The sequence below is a fragment of the Myxocyprinus asiaticus genome, chromosome 16 (genome assembly GCF_019703515.2).
Source record: "Myxocyprinus asiaticus isolate MX2 ecotype Aquarium Trade chromosome 16, UBuf_Myxa_2, whole genome shotgun sequence".
Lineage (NCBI taxonomy): Eukaryota > Metazoa > Chordata > Actinopteri > Cypriniformes > Catostomidae > Myxocyprinus > Myxocyprinus asiaticus.
This window is the reverse complement of record NC_059359.1, coordinates 22,734,590-22,759,778: the sequence shown is the minus strand read 5'-3', so window position 1 is coordinate 22,759,778 and position 25,189 is coordinate 22,734,590. Positions and strand designations below refer to the sequence as shown.

At 37.3% G+C, this 25,189-nt stretch overlaps 1 protein-coding gene across 1 annotated transcript; it reads right to left on the bottom strand.

Annotated features, from left to right (window-relative positions):
• Positions 1–41: 41 nt before the first annotated feature.
• Positions 42–25,058, bottom strand: LOC127454241 (endoplasmic reticulum resident protein 44-like). The gene is made up of 11 exons (XM_051721305.1): positions 24,909–25,058; positions 14,359–14,431; positions 14,158–14,197; positions 12,567–12,682; positions 8,751–8,935; positions 8,537–8,652; positions 8,233–8,407; positions 7,651–7,762; positions 5,614–5,755; positions 3,785–3,887; positions 42–868 (listed from the first exon to the last, which is right to left on the bottom strand). Exons 1-11 carry the CDS (start codon positions 25,035–25,037, stop codon positions 764–766), a joined length of 1,296 nt encoding a protein of 431 aa, XP_051577265.1. The 5' UTR covers positions 25,038–25,058; the 3' UTR covers positions 42–763.
• Between the last annotated feature and the right edge of the window lie 131 nt (positions 25,059–25,189).

Genomic DNA, 25,189 nt, shown 5'->3' with positions numbered 1-25,189 from the left:
CCCAAGTCTGAAGACATAAAACATACACCGACACCATAGAATCTTGTAAAATGTTTTTTAATTTACTTTTCTTTGTTGGTTTCCTTTTCCCCTCTGAGATGATAGATTTACAAATAATCCCCACCCTTTTAAACCCCACCCCAACATAAATCCTCCCCTGACCACTTTCCCCCCTGTGGAATGGGCCAATATGAGACTAGAAAGTCTGGATCTTAGCGAGTGGGTATTTGAAGATGTCTGGAACGGTACAGTACATACGAATACAGACTTATAAGCACATGTAACATATACATGTGCGCACACACACACATACACACACACACACACACACACATATATAAAGGGCACACTCTGTTGAAGACCGGAGTGAAACACCACAGCTTGACTGCAGATTTGTTCTTAAACTACATTTTCCCATGATTCCACTTGCTCGCACTCAAAATTCATTGTCAGCTGAATACAGGTTCCCAACAATGATGGCCACCAATGTACCAATGTTTTCCTACAAAAAGGGGAACTTGGGTAGACCACAATGTAGGGCAAAAAAACAAATCATTAATTAATTTAGACAAGACTGACCCACAGAGCACAAACATATTTACAAGCTCCGAAAACCAAAAGTAAAAACGCTCAACTTCATTCCCCACCCCAAAAAATGCTCAGGGGTTCACCTTTCTTATCTTTTTATCTAAAATAAAATTATGAAAACAGCCGCAGTGGCTGTCTGCTGGGTTCTGGATTGGGTCTTGATGCGGTTGTGATGTCACAGCTCGTCCCGGTCCCTGAGGATGGTGTAGCGTGTCTCACTGGGGGCTAACTTCTGGAAAGAACTCTCTGGGGGATTACTGGCCACCTCTCCAGTCTCCTCCTGTTGGAGCACATGAACATACGGTCAAATAAGCAACCATGCTTTATGACCGAATACTCAGACAGATTTTAATAAGTCTGATTTACCAGTCAATTTGGCTGATTTATTCGAATTGGACAGCACTTGCACTGTATGTTTGTTTGTTTGTGAGTACACTAGGTGAAAACAACACAATAGAAAGTTGTGTTGACCATCTATTCTTCTGTGCAAAGGCAAAAGACATAACATTTTTGTGAAAACTGATTTCTGACCAAAAATGGGTCTCTTAGACTTGTAACAGACAGGTTTGGCTCAATTATGCTCAGATTTAGAGAAAACAGCGAGTAAAAAATTGCAGTCATGACATATTCAACTCTTTAAAGCCATTTTTCTCAGTTTCAATGTTGCCGTACTTACTGCGTTTTGCCTTTCTAGGGCAGTACTGTTGTAAATATTAATTATAAAAAACATTTTTTGCGGTGACCAGTCTTTATCTCTCATCACAAACAGTTTAAAACCTCACAACTGCTGCAGGTAGCTGAAAAAAACTTTTCTGAACACAAATATTTAGGGTCCTGAAAAGCAAAGAGTATCATTCACTCATACTAAGACTACAGTTAGACTGACAGGATCGCTTGTATCTGCAGACTGTTCGGCACCGAGGCCACTGAGTTCATTCTGCTTAACACTCATTCAAATGTCAGCACACGCATTTCATTCCGACATAGTCTTAATTAATGTATGCCTGCATTAATTAGTTTAGATTAACACATTCTTTTCAGAGATTTTGACTAGGAAGTGTGCTGAACTTTCAACCTGGGTAAAGTGGTTGTTACAATGGGGCACTTTAATCAGCACAAAAAGTGGACAACACTGACTTTAAGCAAAATGTCAATGCAATGCATAGCAAAACATAAACTGACAACTAACTCCCTAATATGGCATAATGACTGACCTAGCAAAGACGTTACATTCTGTACACTATTTGTTAATAAAGTATATACAGTTGAAGTCAGAAGTTTACATACACCTTAGACAAATACATTTAAACTCAGCTTTTCACAATTCCTGACATTTAATCATAGAAAACATTCCCTGTCTTAGGTCAGTTAGGATCACTACTTTATTTAAGAATGTGAAATGTCAGAATAATAGTAGAGAGAATGATTTCAGCTTTTATTTCTTTTATCACATTCGCAGTGGGTCAGAAGTTTACATACAGTTTGGTAGCACTGCCTTTAAATTATTTAACTTGGGTCAAACGTTTTGGGTAGCCTTCCACAAGCTTCTCACGATAAGTTGCTGGAATTTTGGCCCATTCCTCCAGACAGAACTGGTGTGAGTCAGAATGGTAGGCCTCCTTGCTTGCACATGCTTTTTCAGTTCTGCCCACAAATTTTCAGATTCAGGTCAGGGCTTTGTGATGGCCACTCCAATACCTTGACTTTGTTGTCCTCAAGCCATTTTGGAGGTATGCTTGGGGTCATTGTCCATTTGGACGACCCATTTGCGACCGAGATTTAACTTCATGGCCGAGATGTTGCTACGATAAATCCACATTATTTTCCTTCGTTCTGATGCCATCTATTTTGTGAAGTGCACCAGTCCCTCCTGCAGCAAATCACCCCCACAACATGATGCTGCCACCCCCATGCTTCACGGTTGGGATGGTGTTCTTCGGCTTGCAAGCCTCACCCTTTTTCCTTCAAATATAAGGATGGTCATTATGGCCAAAAAGTTCAATTTTTGTTTCATCAGACCAGAGGAAATTTCTCCAAAAAGTAAGATCTTTGTCCCCATGTGCACTTGCAAACTGTAGTCTGGCTTTTTTACGTGGTTTTGGAGCATTGGCTTCTTTCTTGCTGAGCAGCCTTTCAGGTTATGTCGATATAGGACTCATTTTACTGTGGATATAGATACTTGTCTCCCTGTTTCCTCCAGCATCTTCACAAGGTCCTTTGCTGTTGTTCTGGGATTGATTTGCACTTTTCACACCAAACTATGTTCACCTCTAGGAGACAGAATGCGTCTCCTTCCTGAGCGGTATGATGGCTGCATGGTCCCATGGTGTTTATACTTGCGTACTGTTGTTTGTACAGATGAACGTGGTATCTTCAGGCATTTGGAAATTGCTCCCAAGGTTGAACCAGACTTGTGGAGGTCCACAGTCTTGGCTGATTTCTTTTGATTTTCCCATGATGTCAAGAGTTTAAAGGTAGGCCTTAAAATACATCCACAGGTACACATCCAATTGAATGAAAAATCAGAAGCTAATTGGCTAATTGCCTAAAGGATTGACATCATTTTCTGGAATTTTCCAAGCAGCTTCAAGGCACAGTTAACTTGGTGAATGTAAACTTCTGACCCACTGGAATTGTGATATAGTCAATTAAAAGTGAAACAATCTGTCTGTAAACAATTGTTGGAAAAATTACTTGTGTCATGCACAAAGTAGATGTCCTAAACAACTTGCCAAAACTATAGTTTGCTAATATTAAATCTGTGGAGTGGTTAAAACAATTTGTTTTAATGACTTCAACCTAAGTGTATGTAAACTTCTGACTTCAACTGTATAAAACTAGGGTTGTTATCTGATTAAACAATGCAATTACATGGTATGCTGTTTAATCCTATTATTTGCAAATAATCGCTTATATCAATATTTGCTGAGAAAAACTGCCAAATTAGAATAACTTTTTTTATTCTTATTAATTAAACTAAATTAACATGTTAAATTGACAGCCCTAATAAAAACATCCATTAAAAGCATTGATACTCATAACCTTGTAATTTCATAACCTTGGAACTAGTACACACTCCAAAACTAAATAAACAAACAAATAAATAACATAAAAAAATAACAAAACGAAAAACAATTCTGGCAAGCCCAAGTCAAATCATTTTTACAAGCCAAAACCAAATCTGGTGAACTCTGACCTGTCCTGGAGTGCTGTCTGTGGGGTCGGGCCCATGATGGAACTCCCTGTGCAACTTTCCTGAGTGCAGGTCCAATACAAACTGCCTTAGCTTTCCTGGAACCCTGTTCATACACACAAAACATTATACAGCAGTCGTTTAACAGTGTTTCCCAAACTTTTTTGCCTTAGGTACCCCCACAGCACCATTAGTAAGGCTCAAGTACCCCTTCATCGATAGAAAACCAAAGATACCAAAGACTAAATATCTTTTAACATTATCATTAATAATGATTATTTTTGATCAATCAATATTGGTTTGATCTATTGACATACTTATAGGGCTCAGTATTAAAAAAGATTTCTCGATTCGATTCCGATTCACAAACTTGAGATTTATTTTGATTCCGATTTTGATTCAGTTCCAATTAATTTGGGTATACTTCAGTTACAATGTACATTTTGCTTACACATATGAAAGAAATGCTCTCTCAGCTAATGCTGTTAATTATACAGGGGACCTTATAACTTGGTACATAATGAAATAATTGTACTAATTTTATTTTATTATTAGTTTTTCATCATTGGTCCTATTAGCATTTTAAAAATGTATTCCATCAATAAATATGATGTCTTAAAATTGCGCACATATATATATATATATATATATATATATATATATATATATATATATATATATGTTACATGTTTATTGTTTGTATAATTTGTACTATTTATAAATATTTACATTGATATGTAGAACAAGTGCTAAAACGGTAATGTTTCTTTAAGAATGGCAGCAGTTGGACGGCTTGTATGTGTGATTAGAATTAAATGCTTTTTTTTTTTTTTTTTTAATCAACAACTGACTATAAAGAACAGATATAACAGGTATTAAAAGAGACATTATTCAATCACAAATGGATTGCAAGGATCTTGCCACTGAACACAAATTAAACAAAACCAAACTTGCAGTGAAAAGATTTCCTTCGTATGGAGTAAAAGATTGATCTTAGAATTTTTAAAATTGATATTGTGATCTTTCAAATGAAGATCGCGATTAATCAGAAAATCTATATTTCTACCCATTCCTAATCCCTATTATTTTTATTTTAAGCCATTAAAATAATAAGCATTTTGTGTTATAGGGTCAGCATTGCTAAATACAATTCCTTTCGCATACCCCCTGGAACATGCTTAAATACTCGCCGAGTTATGCGTTCCCACGGAGGGGAATCACTGGTTTAAAGGACCAAAACAACAACCAAAACAGGAAAACATGAGCAGCATCATTCATTTAATGGCTGATCAGATCAGAGCCTCCAGAGAGCCGACAGTCTCCAAAACCATGGCATTCTAACAAGATAATGACATCATTTGTACTGTCAGAGACACCATGGATACGCTGAATTCTCGGCAAGTCAGCTATATCAAAGAGTGACGAGATTGGATAATGGGATATGCAGAGAGCTCAGATTAGGTAATGAAATCAAGCATTTACTGAATTATGATGCTTTCTGTTAAATAAAACCTCTGGTGTCATAAATAATTATGATGCTGTAATAAAGTAGTAAAAACATGGTTATACACAAATGAAAAATAAACGACTACTTTCACAAACATTACAGCTAGTCAGATATTGCTAAATTAAGTGGCTAAACTATCTGAAAGATGACGCCTAAAGCATGTTCTCCATCACTCTCTCTGTGCGTGTGTGTTGCTTTGGGGCTGAGTCTACAATTATTGTTTAATTGGTAGGTGTCTGGAAAAAGAGATAACTCGCTGGGAGTGACGCTGAAATATCTCTGCATTCAATACACCAAAGTTGGAATGCAAAAGCGCAATACTTACGCAAGGTCACTAAACTCTGGGAAGACATACATATGGCGGAAACTATCAATGGCAATTACAGGGCAGTCAGCAGGGGTCTTCTGAATGTGTAGCAGAGGATGTCTGAACTTATCACAATCAGCATGAAGAAAATTTATAGAACCTGAGAGAGAGAGAGAGAGAGAGAGAGAGAGACATTCACAAGACAGAAGTTAATGTACACGTGTCAGCTAAAGTTTCCATTGCACAAGAAAAATAATGTTATCAGCTTGTTTTGTTCATAAAAATGCTGTCATTTTTTACTGACGACTCTGAACTAAAAATGGATATGCTTTATGGTCATTTGGCCAGCAATACAATGGTCTCAAAGCCTGCTGTGATGTGATTTCAATTAAATCAAGGGGCCTGCAATTGATATGAAACGATATAATGTGCCTGTTTTACATGATTACAGACATCCACGACAAAATAAGGTACTTCAGTTGTTGAAAACAATAATATAAAACAATAAATAATATTTTTAAAAAGTCACACACGTGATCATCAATGATCATCAATATTCAAACTGGTTTTGAAGAAGTTAATTACTGCGGTCAAAATAAATGCACAGACGTAATTTTAAAAGTATTATATTTTTATTTGCATATTCTTTCACAAACAGTAGCCGATGTGTTGCGATGAGACGAGGTCCCAATCGTCCTGTTAGATCTTACATGGTGGTCTTGTTCGGATAAGATCATTAGGTAATATTTGGCCTCATACCTGTCATAGCAACTGCGCTTTGGAAATTAAAAACGATGTTTGCGAGCAGAGTTTGTGCGATTCCTTCGTGAACAGTTAAAATCTACCAACAGCAGCTGCAGGGTGAATGGGTCTTAATAGAGCAGACGCGATGACAATGACAGTGATTCATGAAACATCATTAATTATGTCAAATCCTGAGTTTATCCTGATCCTGATGGAAATTTAAAGAAGCCCTAATCTCCAATAATCTTTCAGAAACATACTGTTTCAACCCCTCAAACAACAATTTCTGGACATTTTTAGCTCAATTTGAGCTAACCGCCCATAGACGGTAGTTCTTTGTAAACAGTAACTTCATCTATACGTTATTTATCAATGCTTTTTTCTTTGCTGCTACTACTCAGGGTGCTAGGTTTCTGCATCGGCTTGCTTCATGTTTCGAAGGAAATGCGTATGGACGTGGCTGACATGAGAGTGTCAAAATAAAGGTTCATCTTAAAAATATACATCGATGATTATGCGTTGCAATGATGAACCCATCACTGGTTATTTGATCAATACATCGATCCAGATGGATCATTATACCCCTATGCTTTATGTCTCACTGTTTTTTTTCAGTATCTTTTGGCATGAGTACCAAGTTAAGGTGCTGCATCAAGTTAAAAATAGTTGAACTTTTAATGCGCCAACATTCGCATCAACACTCAGTATGTTTACATGCACAGTTATAATCGCGCTACAGCTGGTTTTTGCGCAGTCGAGCAAGTCTTCATCTGTCTGTCCAAGAATACATGAGACAATAACTAATCGAATATTTGAAGGAACGAAGTTAGCTGTGAAAGTCTTAAATACACGTCAGTCACACTACAATCGCATTATATATGTCTGCTAGTCCGATTTCACATAAATCGGACTGTATGATTTCAGCATACAGCATTTTTACATACCATTTTAAAAAGAGCAATCATTGTTTTAGTCTGACTAAAATCAAACTTTTAAAGTGCATGTAAAAATTCTGAATATCAAGTTCTGTGCATGAGTTGCCCTCCATCTAAAAACGCATCCTGTGTTTGCATCTCCCCACTCAAATCCTCTCTAGAGTGTTATGAGAGTCACCATGTACAGTTGCTGTCCCGACCCTAACCAATCAGATAGCAAAGTACCACTCACAATGTCATTGTAACCGATCACAAAATCAAAAATGAAATGTTTTGAAGTTGAAAAAGCTGTTGAAAATTAACGTAATTCTTGTGTTTTCATGATCGATCATTGCTGTCACTTCTGAGTACTCAAGCTCTTTCCTAATGTGCATACCCTTTTCACTGATAAGCTGGCGAGCCACTTCATGCTGGAACTTCTCCAGACTCTCTGTGTCATCCTTCTGATGGAAGAGGATCAGGAATGGGATGCCTTCCTCCGTCAGTTCCTTCATACACACAAACACACGTGCCAATCAGTGTTCATTACTGAGGTTTGAGAGTGTGTAGGCAAGCAGGGCAGCAGTATGCTTGGTATAGTGGTGCAGGGGTAGGTCAGAGGATCTGCCACGTTGGCAAGCAACATGGACAGAAGCTTTGAGAAGTTATTCAAAACATGTGACATTTTTGAAGTAAATCTCAGAAAAAATACCCACACCCACTAAAGGACATGGCATGCAGACTTTTTAAAACAAAAACACACTTGAAACGCACACAGTCAGATGGGCTTGAGTGTGGGAAAAGTACACTGAGGAGGAGGGGACTTTTCTTGTGCAAATGATGAATTTACCCTGCAGCTGAACTGTTAGGTGTACATAAATTCAAATGCAGACAAATGGAACAAGTACATACAGTACTCTAGAATACTACACATGTACACATTATACCAATAAAGGCATCATGAGCAAGGAAATTGCACCTCTCCATTTTCAAAGGTGATTTCTCGGACTAGGGGCACACACTTGTCCTGTGTCCAGGCATAGCTGAGGTCAAAGTTTATGAGTGAGCCCATGTAAACCATGTCAGGAGCATTCTCTCCTATTGGCTTATAGATAATATTATCACCACTGAACCTCTCGGGCCTAGACACCTCTCTGAGGGAGAGAAAAACAAAAGAGGAAAAAAGTAAGAGTTGTGTTTAGTATTTTCACCCTCATTAAAAAATGTGAAGTGTAGTTAAGAAAATAACTTTTAAAAACTCTTGAGTATCTGGATTCTCCTACCCAAAAGCTGCCAGGAAAACACAGTCATCCCTCAGGATGTTGGCCACTTTCTCATAAGTACGGTAGTTATCTGAGTCCTTTTGCTCAAAGTAACCAATAATGGTGCGTTTACTCCTCTGAAAGGGAAAGAGAAAGGAAATTAAGATAATATAAAAGTGATCTCCTCTCAGCAGCACTAATCCAGTGGATATCTAATGTGAAATGTTATACTTGCATCTAAAGTGCTTATCTCTTCAAGATTCTCCATCTGTTTGATTGGATCCACTTTCTGCTGACGGATGAAATCAGCGATGGCGGTCACTGACCTTTGACCTCTGTATTCTCGCTTCATCATCATCCCATTCCTGAACAGCTTCAGTGTGGGGTATTTGCTTATCCTGTAGCGCTGTGCTATATCAGCTATAAGAAACATAAAGGAAACATATCTTCTTAACCCATTCAAATGCAAACTGACAGAAATATTACGATCACACTTTATTTCTAAATGCAGCCATAAATAATGATAAATTAAAAAAAAGATGATGTTAATGTTTAGATATGCATTACAATGGACATCGGTTCTGATGGGTAACATCCAGCTAATTATGCATACGGATTCCTTTAAGTTATTCATGAAAACTTATAATACACTGCGTGCACAATTATTAGGCATGTGAGTATTCTGATCTTACTATTTCCATGCAAATTTTCCAACTCCAAACCATATAAACTTTAATGCTTATTGGATTCAAGCATTTGCAGGTGATATATATTTGTGTAATGAGGGAGGGTGTGGTGAAAGTGACTAACACCTTATATCAAGGTGTGCATAATTATTAGGCAGCTTCATTACCTCAGGTAAAATGGGCCTAAAAAGAGATTTAACTGGCACTGAAAAGTAAAAAATGGTAAAATGCCTTCCAGACGGATGCAACACTCTTGAAATAGCTGAACTATTGATGCGTGACCACCGTACAATCAAACGTTTTGTTGCGAATATTCAACTGGGGTGCAAAAAATGCATGGAGAAGAAAAGGTGCAAATTAACTGCAAAAGACTTGAGAACAATTAAACGTGAAGCTACCAGGAACCCATTATCCTCCAGTGCCAACATATTCCAGAACTGCAACCTACCTGGAGTGTCCAGAAGTACAAGGTGTCAAGTGCTCAGAGACATGGCCAAGGTCAAGAAGGCTGAAACATGACCACAACTGAATAAGATTCACAAGTTGAAGCATCTAGATTGGGCAAAGATATACATGAAGACAGATTTTTCAATGGTTTTATGGACAGATGAAATGAGAGTGACTCTTGATGGACCAGATGGATGGGCCCGTGGCTGGTTCACTAATGGACACAGGGCACCACTTCGAGTCAGGTGCCAGCAAGGTGGAGGAGGGGTACTGGTGTGGGCTGCTATCATTAAGGATGAGGTAGTTGGATCTTTTCAAGTTGAAGATGGACTGAAACTCAACTCCCAAACCTACTGCCAGTTTCTAGAAAGTACTTTTTTTCAAGCAGTGGTACAGGAAGAAGTCCTCAGCATTCAAGAAGGTCATGATCTTTATGCAGGACAATGCTCCATCACATGCATCGAAGTACTCCACTGCTTGGCTAGCCAGTAAGGGCCTCAAAGATGCCCAAATAATGACTTGGCCCCCTTCCTCACCTGACTTAAATCCTGTTGAGAACTTATGGGCCCTTCTCAAACGTGAGATTTACCGTGAGGGAAGGCAATACACCTCTTTGAACAGCATTTGGGAGGCTGTGGTTGCTGCTTCAGCGAAAGTTGATGGTGAACAGATCAAGAAACTGATGGACTCCATGGATGGAAGGCTCATGGCAGTTATTGAAAAGAAGGGCAAGAAAGAATATATCTGAAAGGCCAAAAATGTTATTTAATTGTCATTTTGTGTTACTTATTTGTTGCGCTTACTCTAAAATTGAGAATAAACAATTGAGTTGGGAGAAATTACTTTTGTAATTTAGTTGCCTAATAACTGTGCACACTAATAGTTGCCTAATAATTGCGCACACTTATATGTTTCCCTGAGAATGACAAAACTCACTTTTCCTTTGTTAAACATTCAGGTTTGAGGTTCAATAACATTTTGGATTGACTTAGAGCATTGTGTTTGTTCAACAATAAAATTAATCCTGAGGAATACAATTTGCCTAATAATTGTGCACGCAGTGTATTTATAAAAAAAAAAAAAAAAAAAAAAAAAAATATTTTCTGCATCAATAAATATTATTCATGTATATATAAAAATACGAATGAATACTAAAGGGATAGTTCACCCAAAAATGAAAATTCTCTCATAATTTACTCTGTCATGCCTTCCCAGATTTGTTTGACTTACTTTCTTCTGCTGAACACAAAGATTTTTAGAAAAATGTCAGCTCTGTAGGTCCATACAACGGAAGTGAATAGTGGCCAGAAATCTGAAGGTCCAAAAAGCATATAAAGGCAACATAAAAGTAATCCATATGACTCCAGTGGTTAAATCCATATCTTGAGAAAAGATATGATAGGTGTGGGTCAGTGGTGTAGTAGTGTGTGAATAGGTGGGCATACTGTGAATTTATGAAAGTATATATCCAAATATCCAGTCACGTCTGAAATGAACATTCTGATTGGTGGATCAGCTTAGTCGGACTGTCTGTCTTGCCAGTGCCATCAGTTGCGCTCCCGCGGCTCCGTGCGCATTTAGAGAGAATCTCTGTACACTTATATATACACAATTCACTCAACGGTGCTTCGGCATCGCGTTAGTAGATTGAAAAAGTTCTGGGTCAAAAGATTACTCATTGTTCTGGTGGCCATACGTATCATTAATTATTTCAGGTGGGCATGCCGGCGTATGCCCTAGACTACACTACTGGTGTGGGTGAGAAACAGATCATTATTTAAGTCCATTTTTCTATAAATTCTCCTCCCTGCCCAATAGGTGGCGATATGCACAAAGAATGCGAATAGTCAAACACAAAAGAAGAATGTGAAAGTGACAGTAGAGATTTATAGGAAAAAATTACTTAAATATTGATATGTTTCTCACCCACACCTATCATATCACTTCTGAAGATATGGATTTAACCACTGGAGTCATATGTATTACTTTTATGCAGCATTTATATGCTTTCTGGATCTTCAAAGCTCTGGCTACCATTCAATTGCATTGTATGGACCAACAGAGCATAGATATTTTTCTAAAAATCTTCGTTTGTGTTCTGCCGACAAAACAAATCATTCACATCTCGGATGGCATGAGGGTGAGTAAATGAGAGAATTTTCATTTTTGGGTAAAATATCCCTTTAATGTATATTTAATAAATCGTATTACTAAAATCACCTCTCAGCTTCACTTTAAAACTGTCATTCACAAAGTTATGATATATAAATATACAGTAGTTTATTTATGCCAAATGTTTCGGTCTTGTGTCACAAGTTGCCACACAGATTTCCGTTTGACCTATAATATACAGAATGGCAAGATTAATGACCAAAATTTTACACTGGAATATGGGGATGCTCTGCTTCTGAGAACAACAAAAAATGGGGCACAAAGCCAAAGAGCCACATCTAAATTGGTTATAATTTTTTTTGTTTCAAGTTATGTGAAGGGCAGATTTCAGATAAAGGTCAGAAATTGTGGTTAGTTTAATTTCAAAGACAGAGACTGAGGTCAGGATATAGAGCAAAGATGAAAAGAGACAGAGAAAGAACTAAAGAAAGTAGTAGAGAAAAGAGACAGAGTGCAGGAAAAAGGGGGAGGGGCAGATACATGAAAGTTAACCAATGTGGGGTGTAAATACTCCAAAGCCGATCGGCTGGAATCAGTTGTGTGCCGTCTCTCTCTCAAACACACACACATAATGCACACACACACACGCTGTGGGGTATCTTTGAGCAGCCTTGACTTCACAGAAGATGCAGTTTTGTCATTAAACCATCAAACACTTTACAAGACATCAATAATTCTGTTTCATTTGCTTTATCTCAAAGGCTAAACCAATATGTGTGTGTATGTGTGTGTGCATATAAACTCACAGTGCTGGTCGCAGTCCACACGGGCGAACACCACCTGCGTAGTGTCTGGATATTCCTCTCGCACTATATTCGACGCCTCCTCAAAGATGGGGTGGAGCATCTGACTAAATCGACACCTACAGAAAACACACATCTAAAATAAGCTTCAAATGTGCACATTTTTATATATATATATATATATTTACATTAGACTTTCACACAGCGCGCACATATCTACATCACATCAGGTGCAATAGTAATGGCATAGGCCAGGACTATTAAACTCCGGCAAACTAAGCAAACACAATAGGGTTTGATTAGGATTGGCGCTAAACTCTGCAGGGCAATGGGTCTCAAGGACTGGAATTTAATAGCCCTGTTGTAGGTGTTAGCCCAATGCCAAATATGTATGTTGAATATGCGTTGCATGCCAAAAAAAACAAAAAAAAAACATAAAAACCGATCTTACAATTCAGACTGAATTAGATTTCCAAAAATCTGATTTAATCAAATTTCAAATCACATACAATGTTGCTTTGAGCCGTTAATTGTAAAAATCTGATTCCATGCGTTTTAAGTTTTTATTTTACAGATTCGTTTTATTTTATCCAAAACAATTTACAAATTAGGTATGCCACAACAAAAGCAAATCATTCCACCTGGTATTAAGATGTGTTTCCGATCACATGTGGTCAACCCTATATACTGGTCTAAATGTGGTCTAAAACGTTTTGTGATCGGATCACAAAAACCACATACGAATGTGGTCAAAAACGCATTTGTCCACATCGCATTTGATGTGTAAACACTAATCCGTCCTGTCAACCACTGCACTAAAGCAAGAGTTTAAACTTTGCTGTTTAAGAGGAGCTTTAAAAGGAAATAACTGTCCGATCAGAAAATTTAAAAAGGATACATACACAATCACAGGAGCTTCACGGATCTTCTTTTGTTTGATATCAACAAATGACAAGCATGAACACCTGAAGCTCCTTTAATACAGGTAATCTACTAAAATAATGGATAATTCTGCTTGAAATGTTGCGTTTTTGCTTAGATTAAATTTCAACCGCATCTGTGTGAAACAGCGTGCTGTTTTTTAATGCTTTCTTTGCCTTTTCTGACTATGTTGTGCTTTAATATCATGCAATAACACACTGACATAGTGATTGATGCATGTCGCCATGAAACAGAGACTTCCCCTCCAAATCCAAACACAAGTGGTCACAGGAGACACATTTAAGTGACCAGATATAAACAGTGATGTGTCTCACCTGACCACATGTGATCGGATCACCCGGAAGGCATCTTAATACTAGGTGGAAATGGGGCCCCAGAGAGAAAGACGACTGATAGGCATGTTGATCAGACTAGAAAAAAACTTCAGGCTGTCAGTTAGGTAGATGTGCACAAAAAGTGCTAGTTTACTGTTTCAAGGCTGACAAATAGTTTGATATTAATGCAGCCAGTTTTTTTTTTTTTTTTTTTTTTTAATCTCTGAGACATTCAATGCACACATCCAAAAAAAAAAAAAAAAAGTGTTTATCCAAATGCAAATATATCACATTCTGACACACATCTGCAGGCATTACAGACAGACAGAAACACTTACCAGTCTGCATAGAAATTGACTAGAGCCACCCCAGCATTGTCTGTGGAGAGAAACATGTGGTTGTGTGTCAGTTGAACTACTACAATGACAAAGCACCATCAGATAACTCAGAGACTCAAACACACCCACATGCATGACACAGGTGCAGTGACTATCTGATTGAGACTGCTGACATAAGAGACAATTACACATGGTACTCACTAAGGATGTCATCGATGTTCCCTGCATCCAGACTGGTTATCTCTCCTCGCCCAGGAGTATACAGACCCGTTACCTGGCAATCAAAAACATGATTCATTGGTAAACTGTTCATGCAGACTTGCTTATGTGTGTTCATGTGAGTTCCTGTGAACAGTAACAGTGCTTATAAAGAAGCCAATGATAAGTTATTATTGATAAGGTAGTAATACTGATCATTTATAATCAAAGTCTGATCTAAAAACACCACCACATCACTTTTAAAGTCATTTAAAATCAACATGGCAATTCACTCCATTTACTTTCTTACTACACATTCATCATGGCCTTTTTGTGAATGATTCATTGGTGCATGCTATTCCAAAGAAAAAGAAAAAAAAAGTCTTTGCAATATTTCAAAGTGCAATAAATTGCTCCACCTCTGAAACAACCTCTGCCTTCCAACCACAAGTCAAACAGAGACCACTTTACAGGATCCAATTAAAACGTTCTTGTTAAATATTGTTGTTTTTTTTCATTCTTAAATCACTTCACATTAAGTCAAATGGAGTGCAAACGCCAATTCATGTCGAATGTAAGTTGTAATTGAGAAACCTTCAAAAAAAGCCCAACATTGCAAACCGCAGACTGCCCATCTATGCTAAATAACATCTCCATAAAACAGGTCACAACAAACAAAAATGAATGTGCAGCAAACACACACAGTTTTCCCCAGGGCTAGGAAAGTGCAAAAGACATAAATTAGCATCATGCAAAACAGAGATTACATTACATGTTAGGGAGGGAGTATGTGAGTGAGATGCAAGATAAAGTTTGATTAGGACCATAACCTGTTTACATTGAGAGAACAGTGGAACAACTTCCTTTATACAAGCAGCCCGGAAACAAACGCAAATGAAACCTGGGATATGAAGGGCAATCAACAATACACATCAGCTTTTAAAGAGAGTCCTTGCAAATGCCCAGCAAACAGTGTGGCAGTTTGCTCATATTAAGTTGTTATATTAAGTTGTTTGTGATCACTGGGTTAGAGTTGATAAAAATAATTTTATAGAAATTGCACTTGCAAAGAAATTTCAATAAATATTTCATGACCTTTCAGATTTTCTTAATTTCTATTACTTCTAGAAAACACAATTAACCCTGGTTTCAACCCTGTATGTTAGAAGTATCATCTACAACATAACCTTAAATACCTTATTCTGTGTAGAGATGGGCACGAGTACTTGAGTACTCTGAAGTGACAGCAATGACAGATCATGAGAACGATGATCGATAATAATCATGCGTGACTTTTAGTAAATTCTAAATTTAGTGACCACTATACACAAACTTGCCAAAGAGGGGTCTTATTTTGAGATTGATTATTACGTTTTGATTTTCAGTGGTACCTCGGTTTTTAACAGAGATGTCTCAATACAACCAAACTGAAAACGATGCAGTAATGCTAGCGTTTGTTCTTCAGGTTTACGATAACCAAAAGAGCGTATAATTCACATGTTTTAAACACCGTCTCTGCAAACATTTGCAAAACACATTTTATTATCATGTAATGTAGAAACATTGACTCATAATGTATTCTTTTTAATAAAAGTGAATGTTTATCATTGACCCTCTATATCTCCCTGGGTGCCAACAAGTTTACATGACATCACAACTGCATCTCAGCGAAACCGGAGTAGCAGATTTCGCAAGTTTCCAAGTTGTAAGTCCAAAATAAAGTGTTCCATTGCACTTTTCCCAGTACGAAGTTGTAAATTCCAACTCTCCGTGTTTAATGGAAGGCAGCATGAATCATTACAGCAACAACTTTTAACATCAATTCAACATGTTCGGGGCAGAGACGGCACTCAACACTCTGGAGAACCACACACACCAGGCGAATTCTTCATTTTAAACAGCTTGACGGAGCGCAGCTGAATGGAACAGAACGCAGGGTCTTCAAAATTATTTTCAACTAAACACGGCATATTAAAAACGCAATGGTTATTATGGCATCTCCGGTCACACCAACTACGGTTTGCAAACACACGGTTCAGACAGCCGTGATGAAAACTGTGGAGAGCACTTATTACGGTAACCTGTAAGAACAGCAGACACTCACTTTCTGTCATTGAGTTTGCCAGCGAGTCTTCACATAATGACAAAATATGATGCATTATATGTCATTTTTTTGTACTTTTTGTAACAGACTACATTATAACAGTTTATAATAATGAATAGGCAAGACACAACGAGTTGCAATGCAGTAGCCATAAACCTATGTCTGACATACTGTATATGTACATGCAATGAAGAATTACTTTGAGTACTCGAGTAGACAAAATGACCAAAATGTCCATCCCTAATTCTGCGCCTTGCATCCACATAACACAATACTAAATAGCCATTAGTAGCTCTGCCAATTTTTGAGTGTAGGTTGCTATTCCTCTAAACAAACAACATGCAAATTACAGCCAGCTCCACGCTATTTGTAAAAAAAAGTAAGAGCAAACCTTCACTGTAACAGCTTGGTAGCTTATATGTAATTATCTGTCATAGTGGTATGAAACGTCTTGTAACTTTGCCATTAGATACACTTTAATCTATCTTTCCTCTACCCATTTTATCAAACAGACATATGTATCACCTAAGTTGACCTTTATCAAACACAAATAATTTTTCAACTTATAATAACTCCAAAAGCCCCCTTTAAAGGGAAAGTGCATTTCAACACAAAAACTTTTTGAAATCTCAAACTTAGTTACAGTAAAGACTTACTGCTGACTGTTAAACTCACTTCACATTAAGTCAACCTTGTATGTGACATGAAACATTTCAATGATCTAGTCTGAACTTTGAGTTTTTCCTTTAGCCATGTGATGGTGTGATTACTCTGGCTTATTCTGGTTGTATGATTAATCTGGTGAATGTACATGCTATTCCTCTGAAATGAGAATAACACTACAAAAACTTTGCTTGGTGCAATGCACTGGTTTTAAATGATGAGGGTTCCAAATCCCATGCATTAGAGCCATGTAACATGCTATCTACCATTTTTTATAGAATTTCAAGAGATAGCCTGAATAGGGATTGGCAATGCCACATGTTAGAGTTGCTGACTTGTTCGATGAGTGTGCTGTTGCTAAATTCCACTGCATCCTGTTTGACTCACTGTGACACTTTTAAAGATGGCCTGCACACAAGTATAATGCTAAGATGCAAGTGAGTCCCAGCACCTCCTTTAATAAACAAACTGTGGGATAGACAGTGATTTGACAAGTGAATATTCTTCTGTCCTAAAATGGCAATTTGCATTAACTACTGTGAGTTATGACTGACATCGGCTCTCTTAGCCTATGATAATGCACATTTGCTTGGACAATCAAAAAGCTTTGACCCATTTTCTGTTTTAGTTACTGCATATTGCCTTTGTAGGGCAGTGTTGTGAATGCAGGTATTGGCTACACATCATGGTTACCAAGATTGACGACTGAAATAAACACCCAGTCCTTGATGCTTGCTTACTGCATCCCCACACTAGGGGTTGTCTTTTTCATGAATTCATCCAGGTTGTGTAGCTAGCTAATCTACTAAAACTAAACAGAGCCAACACTCTTAATGTCTATGACAACCCAATCTCATAAGAATTCATCACAATAGTACAAGGTGGGAGTTACACACCCACTACTGAGAGTAGCTTCCCCCGTGTCCTTGTAGTTCCTGATGTGGCATTTGCTCCGTGTAAATACCAAACTGTGTTTTCGTAACTTTTATCCTAAGCCAAACCCCACCCATAAACCGAACCATAGAGTGTAACACCTTACTCTACCCAAAGTGTAAACAATTAAACGTCACTACGGGGGTTGCTTTTGTGAGTGTGAATACAAAAGAGGAAAAAGTCTACTTGAGTATGCTGCTCCTCGTAAGAGTTCTCATCTAGAAAGTCACTAAGGGAAAAGTACCAGGACTGTAGGCGGGAAATGGTTTCTATATAAAGAACTATGGCATTTTTGTAATGAAAAACAGCAGTCTATATACATTTAGAAACTTTTTCTGCCACAAATAACACCAGTTAATACAGTTAGTGTTACTAAAGTAAATCCACGGTAAATTTTTGTAAGCGTTGTGATGGGAGGATTGAAAAGCCTTCTAATTGATGTTTTCTCCTGTTTTCTTTGTCAATGCCATTTAGAATGTGGGGTCTGTCTGTAGTTTCATCACCAAGACATTTGGAGTTTTGCAACAGACAATTCTGTACCACATTCAAATGAGTTTCACGATTCCCGCCGTGCATCTCACTGGTTCACAAGTATATTTAAAATAGTCTGTTGAGACCAATACGCGAGTACACACATCTGCCCTGTGCTTGCGGACCTCTTTTCATTCTGTTGTGTTGATAGTTGGTCCGGGTAGCGTCTAGCGTTGTTGATAATGATCTGTGCGGTCCGTGAGTTAATGTACCTGTGTGTTATGCGGTGACGTCAGTGTGAGTATGTGCATGAATATGTGTGTGTATGTGGTGGGGTCTCTTTCACAGTGTAGATTTGCGTGTATTAAATGAACCATGTGAAATTTCAATAGTGGTTCACTGCTACAAAATGCTTATATGGGAAACACTGAACAACAACAAAAGCATAACCAGGCCAAATGACCCATAAATGTGCAATTAGAAAAGACTTAACTGTTAATTATACAGGGCAGGGGATCTTCTAACTTGGTACAAATTTTATTTCATCAGTAGTTTATTTTGGTAGACAGTAGCATATATCGCCTAAAGCATGCAACAAAATAAACACGTAGGCCAAACTATATACACATATTGTTAGGCCTGCATGTTTATTGTTTACATGCACAATTTGTACTATGGACAAGTATTTACACTATGTAGAAACAGTGCTAAAACTGTACTGTCTCTTTAAGAAAACTGGCAGTTCTGCATTTTGTTGTTGTTGAGCGAATATTATTCATTAATTTATTTAGCAGACACTTTTATTCAAAGCGACTTACAAATGAGGAGTACAATAGAACGATTCATCCTAAGAAGGCAGTAATAAGAGAAGTGCTGTAATACAAAGTTACAAATTGCTTAGAGAAGCACATCTAGTGAGGTGAGAGTCAATGGTGAACAAGAATTAATTTAGATGTATTTATTTTTTTTTTAGTAGAGAGGAAAGAATAGGTAGGCATTAGTAGGATTGGGTCAAGTGCTCGCGAAAGAGTTCTTGAAGGGTGGGGTTTGGAAGGTCATTCCACCAGCGAGGAATAGAAGAAGTGAAGGTTCAGGAAAGTGATTTTGTGCCTCTGTGAGATGGTGCCTTGAGGTGCCGCTCACCCACTGATCTTAAGATTCTGGGGGCACACGGACTTGAAGTAGCGAGAGAAATATTAACGAGAGTGGAGTGCCACGGCTTCTTGATAATAATTAAATGATTCATTTTTATTGGTTTTTTTATTAACAACTGTCTGTAAAGAACAGAGAGAGAATTAAAAGAGACATTATCAATGACAATTTTCACATATTAAAAGATAGATCTCTGGATTTTAAAAATAAAAATCATTCAAATAAAGATTAATCAGAAAATCTATATTATAACCCAGCCCAAATCCCAGTATATTTTTTATTTTAAGTCATACATTTTGTTTTATAAGTTCAAAATAGCAAAATCCAAATGTTTTCGCCTACCCTCTGGAACAGGCATACGTACCCCCTGGTTGGAAATCACTGGCCAAGAGGTTGAAGATCTGGTCTGGTAACCAAAAGACTGTAGGTTCTTAATGTAGGTTCATTCATAATGCGGGAAAAATTCTCGTGCACATTTATTCATGTTAACACTGACAATAGTTGAGAATTTGTAAATGAAACCACACAGATGTACAAATCAAATCATATAATCAAAAATTATATTAGAATCAGCATGAGTAATCAATGCAACTGAGTCTCTCTCTCTCTCTCTCTCTCTCTCAGTATTCCGCAGCTCATTGGACATGTGTCGAGTTTAATGTTGCATATTTTCTCAATGTATAACCTGTTAATTTGACATGCACATGACAATATACCACGTCTCTGCAAGCAAGCGATGCAATTAAACTATCGCTCTTGTTTATAAACAATGAAGCTGACTATATAGTGCCAGCGTGCCGTGACATTGGAGCAGTCTAGTTTTGCTTAACCACATCTAGAGCCCGACCGATATGGGATTTTTGAGACCAATACGATACCGATTTTAGAGGGGGTAAATTCACAGATTACCGATATGGTGGCCGATATAGTTAATTTTAGAGCTGGAATGAAAACAGACCTTTTCTATGTGGATTGTTCACTGATTTTGCACCGATATGACTATGCAAAGGTACTCACAAGGCTGCTTTCTTAAACAAATATTTTTTATCAAAGAATATTTGACATTATTATTATACATTGTCAACAAATTCTAGAAATGAACACTGAGAAAATAAAGAATAAATAAAAATACAACAAATAGCTTAAAAAACATCAGTACTGTATGTTCAGTATATCAGTAAAATGCTGACCATTTAAATAAAGAATAAAAATACAATAAATAGCTAAATAAACATCAGTACTGTTTAGTATAGGTCAATTGCTGCCCATTAAAATAAAGAATAAAAATACAATAAATAGCTAAATAAAAATCAGTACTGTATGTTTAGTATCAGCCAGTTGCTGACCATTTAAATAAAGAATAAATAAAAATGCAATAAATAGCTAAATAAACATCAGTACTGTTTAGTATAAGTCAATTGCTGACCATTAAAATAAAGAATAAATAAAAATAAAATAAATAGCTAAATAAACATCAGTACTGTTTAGTATAAGTCAATTGCTGACCATTTAAATAAAGAATAAATTCAAATAAAATAAATAGCTAAATAAACATAAGTACTGTTTAGTATAAGTCAATTGCTGACCATTAAAATAAAGAATAAAAATACAATAAATAGCTAAATAAACATCAGTACTGTTTAGTATCAGTCAAATGCTGACCATTAAAATAATAAATAAATAAAAATAAAATAAATAGCTAAATAAACATCAGTAGTACTGTTTAGTATCAGTCACATGCTGACTATTTTAATACTGCCAGTCAAATAGGGGCAGGTTGTTAAACAAGAAGCGTTTACACCTGCCCAGTCAAGCGGTGTTACACCGTATTCTGGTATACATGTTCAGGGGAAACTTTCAACGATGAAAAACCAGATTTTTAAATATTACATTTTGTAAATGCAACGACTGGAATTGTTCGGTTGAAGGTGTACCAAACTGTGAATCCTGAACAAAACAGTTTGGTGTATACATGTTTACACATTAACTTCCACTCAGCTGACAAGCAATGAAAGTAGCTACATGGTTAGCTAGTTAGCTATAAGCTCGTTGTCATGGAGAGTAAAAGATGGACTTTATTTACTTTCCAGCATTGCGTCTCACCAATTAGGCAACAATATAGCATGAAATCAACACTCAACAGACACAATCCACCACCGTACTGTTGTCTGCTGAGCTGCAAAAAGATGGTCTGATGTTTACCTTTCAATCTGCTACATTACATACTGCACTGACAAACTATAGCTGACTAACATAACAAACAGATGTGATAAACATCAGTGATTCATGGTTGTCAGGGACAGGGTTAACGTTATATTAGTTATATTGAAAAGGGAAAATGATGGGGTCATTGTTTATTAACTTTCCAGTATGTATTTCACAAACTAGTTATCAGCTTACCGAGAAGACACCACTTAACTCCACACTGTCTGCAGAGCCACCGTCAGTTCAGCTCTGTAAACAATGGAGTCGGAGCGTGCTCTGCTGGACTACGTTATGACACCAATTCTAAAGCATTGTTTTCTGCATTATATGTTCTGAAAAAAGTTTTCATATTTGCGTATATCGGTAAACATATACGCCGATACCGATATATCGGTGAAAGGCTAATATCGGCCAGTCGGGCACTAATCACATCGTGCGGCAGAGTCCTTCACGGGTGCTGTTTTGTAAACCCACACCCACCCCACAACCGCAGTACTTAACAGAACACCTGACCCATTATACGACAGCAGCACTAATTTAATTCCGTACCCAACCTGTTTCAGTCAGTTTCAGTGAATCAGCCCATTTTAATAATATAAGCAGGCCTATGTAACGATTTACGGAATATAAATAATATATTAATAATATACATATTAAAAATATTATCCTATTACCTATCTTTAATAGACTATACATATTATCTATTTTTCATAAACATCATAATTGATTGAGCAGCAAGGTCCACTCTTTCGGTATTCCATCTATTAATTTTTTATTTTATTTTGTCAAATGTAATCTGGTGAGAACTGACTTGAACTCTTAAACGGATAGCTGACCCAGAAATGAAAATTCTGTCATAACTTACCTAATGTTTTGCAAACCTGTACGACTTTCTTTCATCCACTGACCACAAAAGGAGATGTTCATCAGAATGTTAGTCTCAGTCACCATTCACTTTCATTGCATGGGAAAAAGATAAATGAAAATGAATGGTGACTGAGACTAACATTCTGCCCAACATCTCCTTTTGTGTTCCAATTGAATTTCTCTCATCTATGGGCTTGGAACAACATCAGGTCAGGTAATCAAGAAAATTTTTGGGTTACATTTTTATGCTGGGTTCAGGGGTTAGGAAAAAACCATTGGATTAGGCTATGTTGAACTTCTAAAACAAAACGTATGATTTAAAATAAAAAATAAACAGGGATTTCGGCTGGTTAAAAATATAGATTTTCTGATTAATCTTCATTTGAACTATTTTTTTTTTTAACTACCTGTTTAAATATTTGTTAAAATGATTAGCCAAGAACAATATAAATGTAAGTCGGTACATAATTGCATCACGTCTTCCTTGGAAACAAGTGACTAATTGAGAATATTGATAGGAATATTGCTTCTGAACAAATTATATTTATACCACAATTAAAAAATAAATAAATAAATTCTCTCCAGACAAAAAACATTTTCACTCGGATGCGTGAATGACCAAGCCCTGCTATATACTATAGAAATGATCCCATCTGAGGTAGAGGTTATAAAACTGAATAAATAATTTTCAGAAATGAATTTCAGGCCCTGATTTCAATCAAGCCTATCATATGGTTTATTTGTAATCTCAGTTGTCCCACTGATGTATTGAAACTCTGTCTGAGGCCAGGGGTTTGCAATTAACCAGGAGTTAACTAGCCTATGTTACAATCTCAAACTAACTACATTTGCTACCTGTTACATTCGTAGGAAGAAGTGAGAGACAGATCCCTGCTGAAAAAAACAAAACAACTAAAACCAGCCTAAACTGGTAGGCTGATGTTAGCTGGTGCTGGGGCTCAGCTGGGACCAGCCTGACCGATCCAAAAAGAGCCCAAAACCTCTCTAATCCAGCCAATTTTGTTTTCAGCAGGGATGAGACCAATGCCATTCTATATCAAGAGCCATTGATTTGGTTTTTTTACATTAATATGTAAAAATCAATCTAAGTTAATTGAGAGTTTGTTAAAATGCATCACATTTTGCAGCACTTTCACACTTTAACTGTGATGAGCGGAGCAGCGCAGGCCGCTTCCGGGTTGACAGCCAATAAGATTCGGCCACAACAGAGAAGTTCACCAACCGGTTTCGTCTCTGCTGAGTCAGTGGAGGAGCACTAAATGCATCCCAAAATATCCCTCTCTTTACTTTAGGACTTTAAAGATCACTGCTGACAGCTGGATATTGCATGACGGCAATTATAGAAACCAGTTAAAGTGCTTAATTCATTTGTGAAAATGATAGCTTTCTTTATAACGCTATTGGCCGTCCGCGTATAACTTTTTAAGCTATGAATGGGAAAACGACACATGCAAGCGACTCATTCTCTCATCGATATCAACAAGTTGAGTTTCACATTTAAAGCCTAAGCAGGCACGCGAAACAAGCGTTGGGCCGATGTGTCATAGCTAGACCGCGAATGACGTGTACCTTCTCCGTTCTTCAAGACTCCTATACTTGCATCATTATCTACAATGTAAAACAATACTCTACCATTGCCACGGAACATTGTATGTAAAACTGTCAAAAATAAAGGTTTTACGACCCAGTGGCCCTTAGCTGCTTGCAAGCAAGCTAAATGACATTATAAATCAGCATACTCAAGAGGTTTAAGCGGTTTTACTCATAAAAGTTATGTATTCACATGGGAATGGTTGGCTCACAGGCTGTACACTCTCAAGCACCTTTTATTTGGTGTAGTATAATAACTGAATGTCCGGTTACTGGGATAGCTGGTTAGCTACTTTAGCCAGCTCTTTAGCACTTTCTAAGCCATCTGCTGCTAGCCTACACTAACCAACTAGTGTGGCTAAAGTGGTTCGTTTGTCCAATTCTGAAGACCCTCTCACAATGACCTGTTAAATAATAATGGAAATCAAGAGCATCACATCCAAGTTCACATACCATCCCATTAGCTAACATTATATGAGCTAGCTAGCACAAGTAGACCCTGAAGGAAATGTGTTAGTGACAAGTCCGTGATAACTCAGCCACATACCAGCAGGAGGGTGAAGTAGTGCAGTTCGGAAGCGGGTATGAATGATGATAATTTCATTGTATAGTGGTGTTGGTTGAGGTTACGCTGTTGTTGGATCTGTCCAGGCTCTCGACACCACCTCCTTCTCATCTGTTGCAGGAAACAGGCAGTGCATACGGCCAGAACTACGGGAACTGGAATTCCGGGTCTGCGTTGAACTATGGGAAATGTAGTTTAATGGTGGTCTATTTGTCGTTGAACTAAGCAAGTTTTGTGTTCCTTAGAAACTACAAGTTTCACAA